Source organism: Bos taurus, chromosome 5, assembly GCF_002263795.3.
Source record: "Bos taurus isolate L1 Dominette 01449 registration number 42190680 breed Hereford chromosome 5, ARS-UCD2.0, whole genome shotgun sequence".
Taxonomy (NCBI): Eukaryota; Metazoa; Chordata; class Mammalia; order Artiodactyla; family Bovidae; genus Bos; species Bos taurus.
Genome location: NC_037332.1, coordinates 104425143 through 104443808, shown reverse-complemented (window position 1 = coordinate 104443808; position 18666 = coordinate 104425143). Strand labels below are relative to the sequence as shown.

General features: G+C 47.1%; 1 protein-coding gene across 1 annotated transcript in view; it reads right to left on the bottom strand.

The window, feature by feature from the left end:
- Positions 1 to 18666, bottom strand: part of ANO2 (anoctamin 2) — a 341658-nt gene that overhangs the window by 252456 nt on the left and 70536 nt on the right. The window contains exon 4 of the mRNA XM_024992694.2: positions 14916 to 15014. Within this exon, the coding sequence (XP_024848462.1) occupies positions 14916 to 15014 (99 nt within the window). The remainder of the gene's footprint in view (positions 1 to 14915; positions 15015 to 18666) is intronic.

Here is an 18666-nt window from a genome sequence, read left to right as displayed (position 1 = left end):
GGGTGCAGATTTACCCCAGCTGAGCCAATATACTCAGACTAAAAAACACGAAATAGTGGTTGCTATGGTTGGAATGTTTCTGTTCCCACAAAATTCCTGTCCTGAGTCTTAATGCCCAGTGATGGTTATTGGAGGGTGGGGCCTTTGGGAGGTGATTAGGTCATGAGGGTGGAATCCTCATGAACTGGATTAGTGCCCTTCTAAAACAGACCCCACAGAGCTCCCAGCCCCCTCCTCCATGTGAAGACACAGCAAGGAGGTGTGAGCTATGAACCAGGAAGGGTTCACACCCTTCGTACCACCATTCTGGTACCCTGGTCTCAGAATTTCAGTCTGCAGAACTGGGTGAAGGAAAGTCTTATTGTTCATAAGCCCCCCAGTCTGTGATATTTTGGTGGTTGTTGATCAGTTGCTCAGCCATGTCACTCTTTGTGATCCCATGGATGGCAGCACACCAGGCTTCCCTGTCCTTCACTATCTCCTGGAGCTTGCTCCAACTCATGTCCATTGAGTCAGTGATACCATCCAACCATCTTATCATCTGTGTTGCCCCCTGTTTCTCCTGCCCTCCATCTCTCCCAGTATCAGGGTTTTTTCCAATGAGTTGGCTCTTCCCATCAGGTAGCCAAAGTACTGGCACATCAGCTTCAGCATCAGTCCTTTAAGTGAATATTCAGGGTTGATTTCCTTTAGGATTGACTGGTTTGATCCCCCTGGTATTTTGTTGAAGCAGCCCAAGACGACTAAGAGAGCAGTTTTGAAGATACCAGACCTCGGGCAGCAATGACTTCCTGAGAGAAGGAAACAGATGAGTCCTGGCCTTGCTTCAGCTCACTGTCCAGAGAAAGGTCCAGGGTTGCAGGGCAGGAAGGGAAAACAGGTGGAGCCCAGCACACTCCCTGGGCTGAGGAGGCTAGGCAGTAGGTCAGGGGAGACCAGAGCAACCAGAGCTCCCAGGACAGAGCAGCCAAGGGAGAGAGCTCCATGAAGAATCCTGCAGACAGTCCTCCTGAGAAGCTGCCGGACACTAGAGAAAACCCATCTGCAAGGCTGGGAACAGCCCCTCTTCCCACCAGCCTGGATGGAAATCTCACCATTCGAGGGGCATTGTGGCAGAGTCCTGGGGTCCGCCCAGCAGTGGGGATAATCAGCCCAAGGCTGAGCACCTCTCCGAATCCACTTCACGGATTATAAAAGACAGAACTTGACTAAATGGCTTTTAAAGTACTGTCCAAGTCTAACCTTCTATGGCTCTAGACAGTTCATGAAAAGGAAACATTTGTTCATAGCATACACACATCTGGGCATCTCCTGGGTACCAGTGCTGAGTTTAGAGGTTGATTGCTCCAAGGGCTGAAGAAGCCCAGCAGTGAGGAGGACCCCTCCTCACTTCATACACACAATGCTCAGCCATGCAACCAGCACTGGAATCCCACAGGCTCCATGTCAGCAGGATCCACAAAGACTCTGCAAGCCAGTCCCACCAGCTGCATTTGCACACTGAGTCGCAGATGAGGAAACTGAGCCTCAGAGAAGTGGGGAACTGCCAGCATGGGGGGTGAACCCAGCCCTCAGGACCCAGGCTTCCTGACTTCCCCATCCAGGCTCTCTTCTCAAACCTCTGATCCTTGGAAAGGCTCCGTGGTCCCCGAGAAGGAAGCGAGCCAGAGCTCCCTCTCAGCCCCCCACCAAGCCCAGCAGCCCAGCTCTTCCCCAGTGTTCCACAGGGTCCAGGAAAGGCGCCCTGATCCACTTTAGTATTATTAATATGATCAGCGGCCGCATCATTATTACTGTTATTCTTGGACATAGGAGAATGAAGAACATCTTCAGAAATGGCAGGACACATGTTCACCAGCTGGTCCCCATTATGCCCTCCCCGGGTACATGATACGCCTTTCATGTGCTTAAAATCATAAATAATTTTTAAAGTATGTTGCTCTTATTTTTCATCCCAGGGCTCAAATGTGGTTCTCATAAAAGCTCACTTTGGCTCTACTGTCACAGGCTAAGAGGTTTACCGAGATGCCTTCTTCTGTTACTTCTTTCCCCCCAACCCCGCTCATCTCCCCCAGCCTCTCCCCTCCAGAGGGGCACAGTAGTGTGGTCTGAGGGCTAATTTGTTTCCTTCCTGCCTTGGAATCATGTTCCTTCACGGGATGCAAGGAATCGAGGCTGTAGTGATAGTCTATCATGGACAGTACAGGCTGCTAGCCCCATTTTATGGGTAGAGAAACTGAGGCACAGTAAGTTTTACTAACGTGCCCAACGGCACACAAACATTAGGAGATCCAACAGCACCCAAAGATCAAGGGAAGGCTATAATCATATGCTGCCATTGCTTAGTCACTCAGTTGTGTCTGACTCTCTGAGGCCCCATGGACCTCTGCCAAGCTCCTCTGACCACAGAATTCTCCAAGCCTCTTGCATGTCTTGCGTGTCCTGCATTGGCGGGTGTCTCCTGCAACCCACATCTCTTGGGTCTCCTGCATTGGCAGGCGGATTCTTTACCACTAGTACCACCTGGGCGGGCTTCCCCAGTGGCTCAGTGGTAAGGAATCCACCTGCAACACTGGAGACTCAGGTTCGATCCCTGGGTCAGGAAGATCCCCCCAGAGGAGGGCATGGCAACCCACTCCAGTATTCTTGCCTGGAGAATCCCAAGGACAGAGGAACCTGGTGGGCTACAGTTCATAGGGCTGCAAAGAGTTGGACACAACTGAAACGACTGAGCACTCATGAACTTAGTGCCCCCTGGGAAGCCCATAACCATATGAAACATAAACAGAATAATCTTGATTATCCATGAGTCCCTCATCTACACTGATCTAAGAGGGCCTCTCTCTGCAACTCGTAGGAAAAGCAGAAACTAGACAAAACGATGGAGAGTGAGCCCAGCTACGAGCACATGTCTGCTTACACCTGTGGCCCCAGACACTAGCCCAGGCTGTCTCCCCTTCCAGGTATCTGGGTTTTCCTCTGTGCCTCTGGTCACTGGGTAACTGAGGGTCGACTAGGCTGAAAATGATCACCTGTTCAACTTTCATTTCAAAAGGCTCAGACACACAGGGAAGCCAGGCAGTGTGGAAGGTCGCCCTGCAAACGGGACTGGGGTGGACGCCGCTGGACTAAAGAAGTTATGAAAAAGAGGGGCTCAAGCATCCATGGTTCTCCTGTTCCACTGGTACCCAAGGGCATGAGAGAGAGGGATGCAGGCAGACACATGGGCACTGAACCCAGATCAGAGGGTGCACAGATCTGGTTACCTACTCCATGCACCAGCCTAGTTACCTACTCAAGCAGACGTTAAACCCCCCACCAATCCAGATGCAAAGAGCACGGGGAGCCACTCTGTTCAGCTGCATCCTAGAGCCCAAAGGAGCCCAAGCGCCCACCAAGAGCAGGAGCTCCCCAGTCCCTCCACCCCATCCTGTGCCCATAGGTCAATGTCTGTCCACAGCCTCGCCAAATGCACACAGCAATGTATTTACAAAACGCACATTCTCTGAGGTCTAACTCTGGATTCACTTATGGTTTTTAATTACATTTTCAATGTCCTCTACACATGAATGAATGTTTGCTGACTTTAAAAATGTGGGAGAAAATCCAAACTACTTACATGGCTGATGAGTCCCTTCCAGCCCCACCTCTGCCTCCCGCTGCAGCCTCAGTCCCCACCCACTCCACCCCCTCACGCCCTGTCCCCAGTCTCTGTGCTTCACGCACACTGGCCTCCTCCCAGCTCCCTGCAGAGGCCAGGGTTTTCTTGTGTGGGGTGGGAAGACATGTCCTTCCCTCTCCCAGGAAGGTTCTCACCTGCCCTCCCTACCTGGCAAACTCCTACCCAGCCCTTGGGTCTCAGCTCAAAGGCATCCTTCCAGTACCCTGCACCTCCCCGCCATCTGAATTGGTCTTCTCCCGTTAGCTCTCTGTCTACCCTGATCTTTGTTTCCTGAGCCTCCCAGCTCATCACCAGCTATTTAACTTCTGAATCCTCCCCACACCGAAGCCATATGGGGCCAAGACCAGCTGTAGTCACCACTGCATCACCAGCCATCAGCAGAATATCTCAGACATAATGATAATAACTATTCACTGGGGGGTGGATGGATGGATGGATGGGTGAATGAATAAAAAACATGATCCTTCCAAGGTCTAGGGCTCCTTACACACAACCCAGCCCCATTCCAGGTACAATTAGACTATTTCTAAATGATTTTTTGGTAACTGAAGGGGTTACTGAGGACCCAGATCAGGGATGGCTGCTATGGTCCGTGTATCACAATGCTGCCTCCCCCACCCCCTTGCAGACCACCCTGAGGGACCACAGCATTCTTCCAATGCCCTTGAATGAAGACTCAGAACCCATCTCAGCAACACTGCAGTAAGCCAGGACCAATGAACCAGGCTAGTAATGAGATCCATCCTTTCATTCATTATCAAATGTTGATTTACTGCTTGCTCTGTACCCAGGCCTTTCTAGGTGCTGCTGCCAATAGGAAGAGACAAAACCGGTGCCCTCCTGGAGATTCCAGTGTAGTGAGGATACAGACAATAAAGCAAAGATACAAACACATTACTCAGTATCCAGCAGTGCTGAGTGTTAAACACACACACACACACACAAGAGAAGGGGGTGGAGGGAAGAAGAGAGACAGGGGCCCACTTCACACAGGGGAGTCAGGTATATCAGTCTGTGCAGAGACCCAGGTGGAGTGGGTAACTGCATCCTGGTATCTGGAGGTCCTCAGGCAGAGGGAAGGTCAAGCAAAAGGCCCAGAGAGGGAAACAGGCTTGTATTTTGGAGGATCTGTGTAGCTGGGCTGCAGTGAGCAAGTGGGCAGGAGTGAGAAGTTCCTTTCTGACCAGAGGTGACTGATATGGCATTAATTCAGAGTCCCTGAAGAGACACGGTCACTCCCAGCTCCCTTCTGACCAACAGCACTTTAATGTCCACAGAAGAAATCACATAACACCCTCAGGTTCCAGCCTGCTCGCCCCCACCACTGGAGAGCGCTAGTCCACCGTGGCACTCTGCTGCGCACTCCGCCTTCATTCTCAGGGCTCTGATTCACCATGCACTGGTAAACGCTTACCAACCACCTCCGTGTATGGGGCTGGATGGATGATATGTAGCTGTCACTGATTTCTGTGGTGTAAATATGCCCACTATGGCCAATTTCTTAGTTAACTTATATGCGGACTACATCATGAGAAATGCTGGGATGGAAGAAGCACAAGCTGGAATCAAGATTGCCGGGAGAAATATCAATAACCTCAGATATGCAAATGACACGACCCTTATGGCAAAAAGTGAAGAGAAGCTAAAGAGCCTCTTGATGAAAGTGAAAGAGGAGAGTGAAAAGGTTGGCTTAAAGCTCAGCATTCAGAAAACTAAGATCATGGCATCTGGTCCCATCACTTCATGGGAAATAGATGGGGAAACAGTAGAAACGGTGTCAGACTTTATTTTCTGGGGCTCCAAAATCACTGCAGATGGTGATTGCAGCCACGAAATTAAAAGACGCTTACTCCTTGGAAGGAAAGTTATGACCAACCTAGACAGCATATTGAAAAGCAGAAATATTACTTTGCCAACAAAGGTCCATCTAGTCAAGGCTATGGTTTTTCCAGTGGCCATGTATGGATGTGAGAGTTGGACTGTGAAGAAAGCTAAGTGCTGAAGAATTGATGCTTTTGAACTGTGGTGTTGGAGAAGACTCTTGAGAGTCCCTTGGACTGCAAGGAGATCCAAGCAGTCCATCCTAAAGGAGACCAGTCCTGGGTGTTCATTGGAAGGACTGATGCTGAAGCTGAAACTCCAATACTTTGGCCACCTCATGCAAAGAGTTGACTCATTGGAAAAGACTCAGATGCTGGGAGGGATTGGGGGCAGGAAGAGAAGGGGACAGACAGAGGATGAGATGGCTGGATGGCATCACCAACTCGATGGACATGAGTTTGAGTAAACTCCAGGAGTTGGGGATGGACAGGGAGGCCTGGCCTGCTGCGATTCATGGGGTTGCAAAGAGTTGACTGAGCGACTGAACTGAACTGAACTGATGGCCAATTTCAATCAGTGGTACGGTAACCAGCTTGCAAATTTTCTGAAAATGTATCAGATCTCAAGAGCCATTATAAACCAGTATATCACTGATTCCAGTTCTTACTGAGTAAGAAGAGCTCTGCCCATGAGACCAAGGTGCCTGAAGCTGACCGCCCCCTCCTCCTTCCCTGCTTTTCTCCTCCCCCGCCCACAGTGGCAGCCATGGCCCATGCTCCCATGTCTCCCATTGAGAAAGCGACCACATATCCCAGCTACTCAGTCTTGTTTTACTATAGTTGACAAATTCTATCCACTGCCCTCTGCTCTCAGCCCACGAGCATGGGGTCCAGGGTCCAGGTCCCAGGTCCCTGCCCACCCATCTGGCACATGCTGCCCCAGTTCAGTCAGATGTGAGGCTTTCAAAAGGAAAACCACCACTTCTCTTTCCATTTTTTTCAATCACAAGCCTAAAAACAACTTAATTTTCGAAAATGCAAATTCACTTCCCATTACATTTTCATGTTTTTTGCATCACTGATTTTGATCCCTGAGTCAGGTCTGTGGTCTTGCCAGGCCTGCATGCACATCCAGAAGGTGGCCCCAAGCCATCGCAGGTTCCACACAGAAACAATGGCACAGAGATGGCATCAATTTGTTTTTTTCTGATTTTCAAAGATGAGAAGCATCACAGAAAACAAAACTGAATAAGTACAAGTGTTCCATACTCTTTCCAGCCTATTTAAATAGCAATCAAAGAGCATGCACCAAAGAGCCCATAAAGATATCAAATATAAACCCAACCCCACATCACTATTAAAAACAAATGCTTGGGAACAGGCAGAGACAACAAGAAGAGGACCCCCCACAGCCCATCAGTGTGAACAGCTACCCCTCTGGTTCATTCAAAAATCATCAATGATATTTATAATAATCGAAAGAATCTGTCCAGAAAGGTATCATGAAGGCTGAGTAGTCAGTGGCCCTCCTCTAAGGATTAAGGATCTAGACGATCTCAATCTTCAATAAAGTTCATGGAGTTTCTCCTGCTTTTTACTGTCTGGTCACCGGGGAGGAATCACTAAACTATCAAAATAATCCCACAGAGGAATTCAGTCACTACTTGATGAAGGAAGAAGAGGGTCAAGGTGAGGAGGGGAAAGATGTGATTCTGTTTCTGAATTTTGCATGGACAAATGACCACTGAGCCACCAGGAAAGCCCCTGATCTACTCCATAATAATGAAAAAATAATAATTTGAATGCTCTGTCTCTCCATTTTAGGATTAATTTAATTAATTTAGGATTAATTTAATTTACTTAACCAGGATGTAATTTCCCAGAGTACATTCTGCAGATGATTGGTTCCTCCAAGATATTAACAGGCATTCAGTAGGAAAGCAATTGAACAAAACTGAACCATTTCCTTTACATCAGGGCAGGAGGGGCTTTCCCGGTGGCTCAGACAGTAAAGAATCTGCCTGCAATGTAGGAGACCCGGGTTTGATCCCTGGGTCAGGAAGATTCCCTGGAAAAGAGAATGGCAACCCACTCCAGTGTTCTTGCCTGGAGAACTCCATAGAAGAGGATGATATATATATCAAATGTATATACATAATATATGTACACACATATGGTTGGATGGTATCACCGATGCAACGGACATGACCTTGGGCAAACTTCGGGAGATGGTGAGGGACAGGGAGGCCTGGCCTGCTGCAGTCCATGGGGTTGCAAAGAGTCAGACACAACTGGGCGACTGAACAACAACAATCCTGTTAGTTCTGTTTCTCTAGAGAAACCTTACTAACCCAAGCCTCAGATCTGAATAACTGGGAAGGCAGAGGTTCTGGCCTGGCTGAGTGGGCATCAGGAACCTGGGGAGGGTCTTCCTGTGGAACTTTTGCAGAAGTCACAAATCAGAATTTCTAAGAGCCAGCAATAAGTAATGGAGCACAACTTCCAATAATTTATGAAGCTTAATAGAATTAATATTTTCCTCCTAAGGGGCCACCCAGGTTAACTAAAATGCCACATTTCTTTGCTTTTTAACTGGAATTTTATTTAGTCCAACATGGTAACACTAATTTTCTCACTCTCATCAGAAAATTCTTAATGGCAATTCTATATCATTTCAGTTCATGAAAATGAGAAGATGGGGCTTCCCTGGTGGTCCAGTGATTAAGATCTGCGCTACTATGCAAGGGACATGGGTTTGCTGCTGGATGAACCTGCTGCATTAACACAAGAATGGACTCCATCATCTCATCCTCACCAGTTCCTGGGATGTAGCTCGTGGGGGAGAAGTGGACGTCAGGGGTGAGCATGGCGGGGACAGGTGGCAGGGTACTCGTTCATATGTATAAAAAAGTGATGTACCCATGGCTGGTTCACTTTGCTGCACAGCAGAAGCTAACACCACATTGTAAAGCCATTATCCTCCAATAAAAAATTTTTTAAATAAGAAAAGTGCAAAATAAACATAGATATTGACCACAATCTAGACAGGCCACCTCGGTAAAGAGCAGAGGTGAGAAAGCACGCACTTCAAACCTTCCCAGGCTGCTCGGGGCCAAAGGCCAGGCCTCCTGCCTCTATCCTGTGCAGGGACACTGCGTGTCCCTCACAAAATACTGGCTCCTCTGTTGTTGTTTTTGGAAAACAAACACTTCCTTCCAAGATCCCCCTCCCGGTTAATATCTGTGCTCAGGACTCCGTGTCCCTGGACTCATTACTGTGGATTTGTCCAGGTTCGAGAGCTCAATTTAGGGATTTCCTGCCCATCTTCCCGGTCTCTCCGGACCGTGCTGAGTTATGATCCAGCCTCCACCAGCCACGAAGATGCTAAGTGACCCCACACTATGCCTCAGTCTTCCTCCTTGCTCCCCCTGCCGCCAGGACACGAATCCTTGCAAACGTGGTTACTCTTTTTGTAGTCACTTCCCAAGCCCATTAAAAAGAGGGGAGGGACTTCCCTGGTGGTCCAGTGGCTAAGACTCTGCACTCCCAGTGCAGGGGGCCCAGGTTCAATCCTTGGTCAGGAAACTAGATCCCAAATGCCATGACTAAAAATAAAATAAAATTTAATTTAATTTAAAAAAAGATCCCACATGCCACAGCTAAGACCCAACACAGTCAAATAAATATTTTTTTTTTAAAGACAGGAGAAAACACCACTGGACCCAACACTAGGCCTATGGAGGTCAGCTTCACCCCCATGCTTCTTTCTCACCCCAGGAACTGGGTTTAACCCCCACCCTTACTCCTAGACTTGGTTCTCAGATTCACTTTTGCAAGCAAATGCATGCCACCCAGCATACCACGCTGTGTCCCCCTCTCGTGGTTATGACATCCTCCTGGGAGGTCAACTACTTGCCACTGCATTCTGTGAATAGGAAAATGGTCTGGAGCCCTGGAGCAGAAGGATGCCAGGATGGCCCACCTGTGTGGAGTCTGGGGACTTGACACCATGGGGACAAGTTCCTTCTGCTACACCTGCAGCCTCATCAGGGCCACCCCCTGGCTTTGCTTTCTCAGACTCCCAGGACCAGCATTCTCCCAGATGGAAGCTGTGCCATGCTGATGGGCTACTTGGCACAGTATTTAATCAGATGGGCTTCCCAGGTGTCGCTAGTGGTAAAGAAACTGCCTGCCAATGCAGGAGACATGAGAGACGCGAGTTCGATCTCTGGGTGGGGAAGATCCCCTGGAGGAGGGCATGGCATCCCATTCCAGTATTCTTTCCTGGAGAATCCCCATGGACAGTGGAGCCTGATAGGCTACAGACCACAGGGTCACAAAGAGTCGGACACAGTTGAGCAATCTAGCACAGGGTGTCTGAGTGTGGGCACTCCGCCTGTTGTGCCCTTGGCTGTGAACTCTGAGGGCTCAGACTGCCTCTGAGTCCCTCAGTGTCTCTCCACAGACCCCCTTCCGCCAGGAGTTCCATCAGTGTTGGCTGCCTACTGCATCAGGAGGGAAAGTGACTGGGGAACCAGGAACTGAGAACACACCTAAAAATATTTGAGAACACAGACACAATAGTAAACTTCTGCATTCCCATAGCAGCGGCTAAGACCTGGATTCTTACAACAACCTTCTAGGAAAAACAGGGCAGGTGTTACTATGCCCACTTCACAGATGAGGACATTGAGGCTCTGCAAGAAGAAGTGACATCCCCAAGTCACACAGCAGGTGGGTCCAGGACCAGAGCTGGAAGGCTGGCCTCTCAAGCCTGATGCAGAGTCTGATGCAGAGTCTACCTGGCTATGGCTCCAAAACAGGAAGGAAGGAGGGGAGGAAGCAACCTGAGAGTCCATCAGTGGGTGATGGATAAAGAAGACATATGTGTGTGTGTGTGTGTGTGTGTGTGTGTCAAGACATACATATATTTTAAAATTTATATATATGTATTTACAACATATAAATATTATGTAAGTATATAATATAATATAATATATAATTATATAAATTACAATTAATATATAATATAAATTATAATAAAATTCTTTACATATGCAAATACATAAAATCTTCTTTGGAGAAGGCGATGGCACCCCACTCCAGGACTCTTGCCTGGAAAATCCCATGGACGGAGGAGCCTGGTAGGCTGCAGTCCATGGGGTCGCTAGGAGTCCGACACCACTGAGCAACTTCACTTTCACTTTTTCACTTTCATGCATTGGAGAAGGAAATGGCAACCCACTCCAGTGTTCTTGCCTGGAGAATCCCAGGGACGGGGGAGCCTGGTGGGCTGCCGTCTATGGGGGTCGCACAGAGTCGGACACGACTGAAGTGACTTAGCAGTAGCAGCAAAATCTTCTTTATCCACTCAATATCCATTATATTGGCACTTCCCAGGTGGCGCTAGTGCTAAAGAATGGAGTGGATGTGAGAGATATGGGTTCGATCCCTAGGTTGGAAAGATTCCCTGGAGGAGGAACTAGCAACCCACTCTAGTATTCTTGCCTGGAAAATTCCATGGACAGAGAAGCCTGGTTGGCTACAGTCCACAGGGGTTGCAAAGAGTCAGGTGCAACTAAGTACACACAAACACACATACACATCCATTATATGTCTTTATCCATTATTGTATATATAAGATTTTATATATCCACACACAGATCCAATGGAATATGATTCAGTCATAAGAAAGAAGGAAATCTCACCATTTGCAATACCATGGATGGACCTGGAGCACATTATGCCCAGTGAGAGAAGTCAGAGAAAGAAAAATACCATATGATATCACTTACATGTGAAATCTAAAAAGCCAAACTTGTTGAAACAAGACGGTCCTTCCACAGACCCGCTCCTTTCAGATTAGTCGAACTCTGACTCTGCCCAAATGAGTTCATTTCCATTTTCAAATTTTGAGCAATCATGTTTTCAATGTATACATTGTATTTCTTAATAATATTATGACCAAGAAGTTTATCACATTAATTGTCAGTGTAGTTTGTTGTTTAAAATAATATAATCATCCAAATATTATTACACTACTATTAACTAGGTTCAATATATCAGTGTTGATTTCATTGTGTTAAATGTACACTCGTAATAAAATAGCTGCAAACCTTTAAAAAAAAATGGTGGTTACCAGGGGATGGGGCTGGAGGGATAAGACATGCTGTTTAAGGGTACAAGCTTGCAACATGTAGTAAATAGACCCTAGAGATCTAATGCACAGCACAGGGAATATGCCCAACAATATTGTATCATAACCATCAAACTTGCTAAAAGATTGGAACTTAAAGATTCCAGCCACTGAAAACAAAGGATGATTTTGTAACATGACAGAGATGCTAATTATTGCTACAATGGCAATCATATTACAATCTATACACTGACCAAATTAAGATGTTGTACAACTTAAATTTACACAAGATTATATGTCAAATGGGGCTTCCCTAGGGGCTCAGATGGTAAAGAATCTGTTTGCAATGCAAGAGACCTGGGTTCAATCCCTGGGTCTGGAAGACCCCCTGGAGAAGGGAATTGCAACCCACTCCAGTATTCTTTCCTGGACAATCCCATGGACAGAGGAGCCTGGTGGGCTATAGTCCATTGGGGTCTCAGAGTCAGACACGACTAAGCGACTAACACTTTCACTTTCAGTTCATACATCAAATATATTTAAATTATATTTAAAAAAAAGAAACAGAAGGGAACTCCAAGATGGCTTCATCATAATACATCCTTGTCCTAATCATCTTACCTACAAATACAAGTGCAGGCACATCCTACATGATGGATGGTACATTCCAACAGGCTGAGAATACGGGGACTCATAGGCTCTGAGGGCAGGCGTGCCCTGCAACCAGAACTATGCTCCTGTAGCTACGAGCTTGTGGAAGGACACGCAGAGACCAGAGGGGCCAGAGGCCAGCACTACTTAGGGACTGAGACCAGGAATGAGGAGGGGGAAGTGATAGGTATGGACGGATGTTCAAGAACAGGGAGGGAGGCTAGGAAGGGGCACCAGTAAAGAAGTGGGAAGGGGAAGAAGAAGGGACCCAAGAGCGGGCGGGGGAAGGAAGGATGGAAGACACTAGCAACGGAGAAGAGCCGAAGAGGGGAGAGAAGGAGGACCCACACTTCTCCTGGGTCTCTACGTTTCCTACTAAAAGGACTGTCCTGCGGAACAGAAGCACTAGCAAGGGCAGCAAAGTTCACTCACCTTCTGTCCAGGGATCAGCCAGCAGAGATAAAAAACATAGGCAGCAAGATACAAATCGAAGAAATTAAGAGAACGTTAGCTATTCAGATAAGCCAGAGAAAGGAGAAGAAATATATACGTATTGAAGACGGAAGGAAGAGAAGCAGAAGGTGAGTTAAGTGAGGACACCTCCAGAGGGAAGCAGACGCCTCCATCCGAGGCTGACTTGGGTCGTGTGGCCAGCAGACCGGGAAAGCATCAGAGGAGCCGAGGTCCAGATTCAAGACGGCGCCTGCACCTGAGGACAGCGGTTTGGGAGTGAGGGGTCAGGAGACAGAGGGCAGAGCAGTGCATATGAAGAGGAGAAGGTCACAGCATGGTTCTTGTGAAACCAAGACTCTCAGGCATGCGACCCCTAAACATGTACCTTTTATTGGCAAGATGTCTGTAGCTGTATTTATGCCTGTATTTGTTCACTGTTCAGTAGTCATTTGTCCACCTGCCATGGATGTGCTATCCATCTTAATAAGTCTATCAGAACAGAACCCACAGGCTTCATCCTTCTTGAGTCAGGGGTGCGTGATACGGCATCACACAGCATGGTATGTGATGGATGACTTCTGATGGGGCCGCAGATCTCTTGGTAGTGAGGACGGTGTAAACACAGCCCACGATGCTAATCCAAATGTTTTGCTGACTCTAACCATGTCACTGATAGTGGAGAGGGTGACAAGAAGTCAGGTGATGACGATGGTTGTGCAGAACGCAGCCAATAGGAATTTCTGTTAATGACGGGGAGGGTGGACATGATGATGATGAAGTCGTGATCTCGGCAAAGCTAGGTTAATACTTGTGAGACAAGGTGTGTGTGTGTGTGTGTGTGTGTGGAAGAGAGGGAGAGGGACTGAGAGACAGAATCGCCCACAGATCACTTCTGGTTAAACCATAGCGTCACCTGCCCTGGGGCCCTTCCTAGAAACACCTCAAAAGTTCAAAGTCAATAACCATCCTTTTTCCCTAAAATACCTAATAAAAAAAGAATACCGAATCTGTGGAAATCTGTGGACACACTTCCTTTCTCTTTGGAGATATTTGCTGGATTTTCTTATGCAAGGAAGCTGTCACCCAGGAATTCTCCAGGAAATTTTTTTAATTATATATAGACTCTAATGGCTGAAAAGGACCTTGAAAATCATCTCAACTGTGGGGCTTTCCTGGGGATTTTTTTTCCCATAATACTGCTGCCAGAGCCTTGCTCCACGCCAGCCAACAAGATCACGGTCACAGCTGGGATGGGGCATGAACACTGTGAACACGTTTCCCAGATGACTGTGATCAACTCACATGAGAAGAACCTCCTATTTTACAAAAGCCACCATCACACCACACTTAGGGGCAGCGTCACAAGCAGAAAAGCTGTCTTCACAGCAAGTCTGGTGAACCCACACCTCCCTGCGTGCTGCCCACCCCATCGGCAAGGCTTGCCATCCACTCTCATTGCCGTGTGTGTGTATGCTCGGTCGTGCCTGACTCTTTGCGACCCCATGGACTGCAGCCCTCCAGGTTCCTCTGCCCACGGGATTTTCCAGACAAGAATACTGGAGTGGGTTGCCATTTCCTTCTCCAGGGATCTTCCAGACCCAGGGGTTGAAAGCACATCTTCTTCATCTCCTGCACTGGCAGGCAGATTCCTTACCACTGCCCACTCTGAAGAAAAGCCTGGCACCTTTTCCAGTGGCCCAGTGGTTAGGGTTTCACCTTCCAGTGCAGGGGATGGAGTTAGATCACTGATCCGAGAGCTAAGATCTCACATGCCTCATGGCCAAAAAGCCAAAACATAAAAGAGAAGCAATATTGTAACAAATTCAATAAAGACTTTTTAAAAAAGATTATATATAGACCAGTGATCTGGGGTGGCGGGGGCGGTGAAAAAAAAAAGAAATGCCTGGCTGGGCTGGAAGGGAGGGAGAAGGGGGTTTAAGGAGAAGTTGAAAAGCTGGACCACGGCAATGACCAGCTTGTTGCAGAGCCCATGTCAGTGATGCTCTGAGGTGACACTGTCTCCCAAGTCCCTTCTGCCCAACCCTGGCGTCCCCAGAGAAGCAAGCATGATTCAACTCCACAACACCCACGTCCCACCCAGCCCCTTCCCAACACTGTTCATATCCATCCAGCCCTTGAGAGACCCCAGAACCCAGGAGAAACATGCTCATACTTTCTTGGTGGGGACTTTGATCTTCAAGAATTCCGCCTCTCGGGCCAGCACCTGCCACGGGGCGTGGATCCGGACGAAGACGGAGCCCTGGCTTTTGCTCTGGAAGGGACAAACAAGAAGAAACAGCAGCGCTTAGGAGGTCACAGCGTACATTCCAAGCTCCCCAATTCTTCCAAACAAGAAGCCCAGACGTGTTATTTCTTCCGTTTCTGGTTTTTGTTCTCTTTATACCTCACTGGGGGCCAGCTCCCTCCCACCCATATCCCATTCATTGCTCCTGGCTCAGAAATGCTCTCACCCAGAGTGGAGAAGCATTCCCAAAGAGCAGTCCCTGGAGGTCTGGGGACTTGAGAGAAAAAGAGGAATTAAAACAGTTGTGTTCACAGATTTAGAATGTAAGCAATTACAGTTTTCACAGAAATCCCATTAACTATTTTTGTTGAAGTACTGCTGATTTATAATACTGTATCAGTTTCAGGTGTTCAGCATTTTGATTCAGTCTTTTTGCAGATCATATTCCATTACCGGTTATTACAAGATAATGGGTATAATTCCCTGTGCTGTACAGTAAATGCTCATCATCTATTTTCTAACTGGGACTTACCTCTGCTGGCTTCAGTGAACAGTCTGGAACCTGCCTCCATACTGACATTTTCCGTAAATATTAATATTTTATATTATAATTAATAGTTTAATAAAATAATATTAAATTTTTATGTTTGTTCTACGATTTTGCTGTGTCACAGCCCAAATCACAAAGTGGTTCATCTAGCCTATAAGGGGCTCCCAGGTGGCTCAGTGGTAAAGAATCTGCCTGCAACGCAAGAGATTCGGGTTTGATCCCTGGTCTAGGAAGATCCCCTGGAGAGAGAAATACCCACTCCGGTATTCTTGCCTGGAGAACTTCACGGACAAGAGGAACCTGGCTGGCTACAGTCTATGGAGTCTCAAAGAAGCAGACATTACTTAGCAACTAAACAACAACAACAAAAGCTAATGATAAAAATAATAAATGTAAATGGTACAACTCAATATAATATCATAAAAAATAAATCATGGGCAGGATTTTGTGTGAATATGGCTGTGAATTTAGGTCCCAGGATATATCATTCTCTGAGTGCACTGATTTCACCCAAAAAATGTAAAATAAGGAAAGGAAATGCAGTGATGAATATCTGAAAACTAGGTTTTATTGACTCAGCAGCTCATTTGGCCCCAGGCAGTGTCTGCTAAAAAATCGGTCCAGTTACAACATGAAGCTATTAGTTTCTTCTCATCTACAAAGAAAACCTCAAGTTTTTTCAGAACAAGCACACAAAGGGGGAAAAATAAAACACTTTCTGACATTACTATAGTTTGTTTCATCACTAAAGAATGAAAAAAGACCAAAACAAGTAGGAAACAAAGAGCAAAAGCCTCATCATTAGTATGAAGCTTCTAAAACTACCTGCAAAATCAATTACGAACACTGTGTTCACAAAAAAAGCAGCACAAGTCAATAGGCAATTCCTCGTCCAGTGACTTCTGGGAATCCCAAAGCCCCGTGAGATGCTGGTCCATGTGCCACTTACAGTTAGGATAAAGCAGCTGAGGGCAGAGCGAGGACCAGGGCCTGGCCACCGTGCTCTGCAGAGAGATGAGCTCACAGCTTTTTGTCCCATTCTCACCCACCCCCACACACATGCTCCAGGGGAAAGCAAGCAAGCTTTGTTGGTTTCCTGAGCATCTCATGAAACAGGACGCATAGAGTCCAGGGCCAAAAAGGCACCAACATTGTGGGCAGCGAAAGGAATGCTCCTCACAGAAAAGCAGCAACAACCCTCTGCAGAGTCATCCTCAAAGACCAGTTGGTGTTCACCAATACAGGTCTCGGTTTAGCACTGAAGATGCCATTGGAGGCAGCCATGCACACCATCCCAAGGGCTGGGCAGAGAACCAGGTGGCTGGGAGAAGACTGCCTTTCGCACCCAACTGACAGTCAGTTCACGGTCACAGGTTCACGGGTTTCTGAGATGATGAAGAAGACAAAAAGATATTTCATGGCGCTCATAATGCAAGTGAAGACTGTCTCTCTGATTCTTAATGGCACTTGATGATCCTTTCGATAATCATGACATCCAGAAGCTATTCCCACCTTGGGGATGAAAGCTGCTGACTTCTAAGGAGGGAGACGGAAGAAGAAAGCAGGATTTCACAGGAAGACAGAACTGTGGTTTGAGAGCCTTGGACGGTCTAGAGTTGACAAGTGCCTGAAAGCAACACCCATCACCAAGATGCACCTTTATTGAGTGAATTGTGTGCCTGGCTGGAGCACGGAGGTCGTGTGCTTCAGCTCACAGAATACGCATGGGGGACCATCACCTCTCTACCCTACTGTTGGAGAGGGAAAGTTCAAACAATTTGCCCAAAGTTACAGATAGTAGGATTTTTAGAAAAAAGGATTCGAGGAACTTCACTGGCGGTTCACTGGTTGACTCTTCAAGCTTCTGTGCACGGGGCTTGGGTTTGAGCCCTGATCTGAGAACTGAGATCCTGGATGCTACACATTTTGCATGGCCAAATATAAAGTTTTTTTTTTTTTTTTTCCAAAAAAAGAACTCAAACTCAGGCAGGTTATGCTCTACCTGGTGGTTTTTAGAACATCTATTGCACATAGTTAAAAACCACATCCAAGGGCTGCAAGAGAACATAAAGACATGCCTTAGACTAATATTGAATCAAAGAATGAGAAGCATCAAAGAAGCAGTCCTATGAAGAGATACAGAGTCTTTGAGACCCTAAGTGGACACAGTTCAGACAAAACCCTGGAAGTGCCTTTCAGTGAGAAATCGCCCCAATTTCTCTGTCTGTCTATGACAACAATACCGGGACTGCTAGACGGAGTCATCAATTACTTACTGCTACTTCAAATGGTAATTTAAGCTTTTCTAATTTAGTGCAAAGCAAGAGGAAGACAGAAACCATCTGTGGAGCTGACCTGAAGCCCCAGAAATGACGTTCTCAGTGAAAGATGGCAAAGGGTGCCACCATCCTTCTCTCTAAGATGAAATCATGACTATTATTGATTTTAAAATATTTGGTTTCATCTTTGTTTTCAAATTGTGGCAAACCCCTTTTTCACCTTTATCTGGAAGTGGGGCCTCAAGTGTGCACCAAATGTCCGTTAAGCAGCTGCAGACGTTTGAGCAGGGTCGGGAGGGCCAGTGTCCACCTGTGGTCTTGGTGGCAGACTGCTAGCTGTTCCCTGACAGCCATTCTTCTTTGCTCTAGTCTTCTCTATTGATTTGGCTGCATTGGGTCTTAATTGCATCATGCGGGATCTTTCCTTGCCAGTGCACAGACTCTCTAGTTGTGTGTGTGGGCCTAGTTGCTCAGCAGAATGTGGGACCTTGTTCCTGAACTAGGGCTCAGACCCTCATCTTCTGCTGGATTCTTAACCACTGAACCATCAGGAAAGTCCTTCCTTTATTTTTTAACCAAGTACATGGCCTTCCAGAATGAAGGCAGCATCCCCTTTGAAGTTAAGTATAACCATAACACTAATTCCTAGCCAATGTGGTACAGGTCGGGGGTGGAGCAGCTCCTGGAAACTCCCTGCAAAGACACAAGTGGATGACTTCTGCCCCTTCATCCTCTTCCCTATCACTGGATCTACAGCCTGAAAGACAGATACAAGTGTCTTAGACCTCAAGGTCGAAGTCAAGGCCAGAAATAGCAAAGTATCAAGAGAGAAGTTGAGTCCTAACTCTGG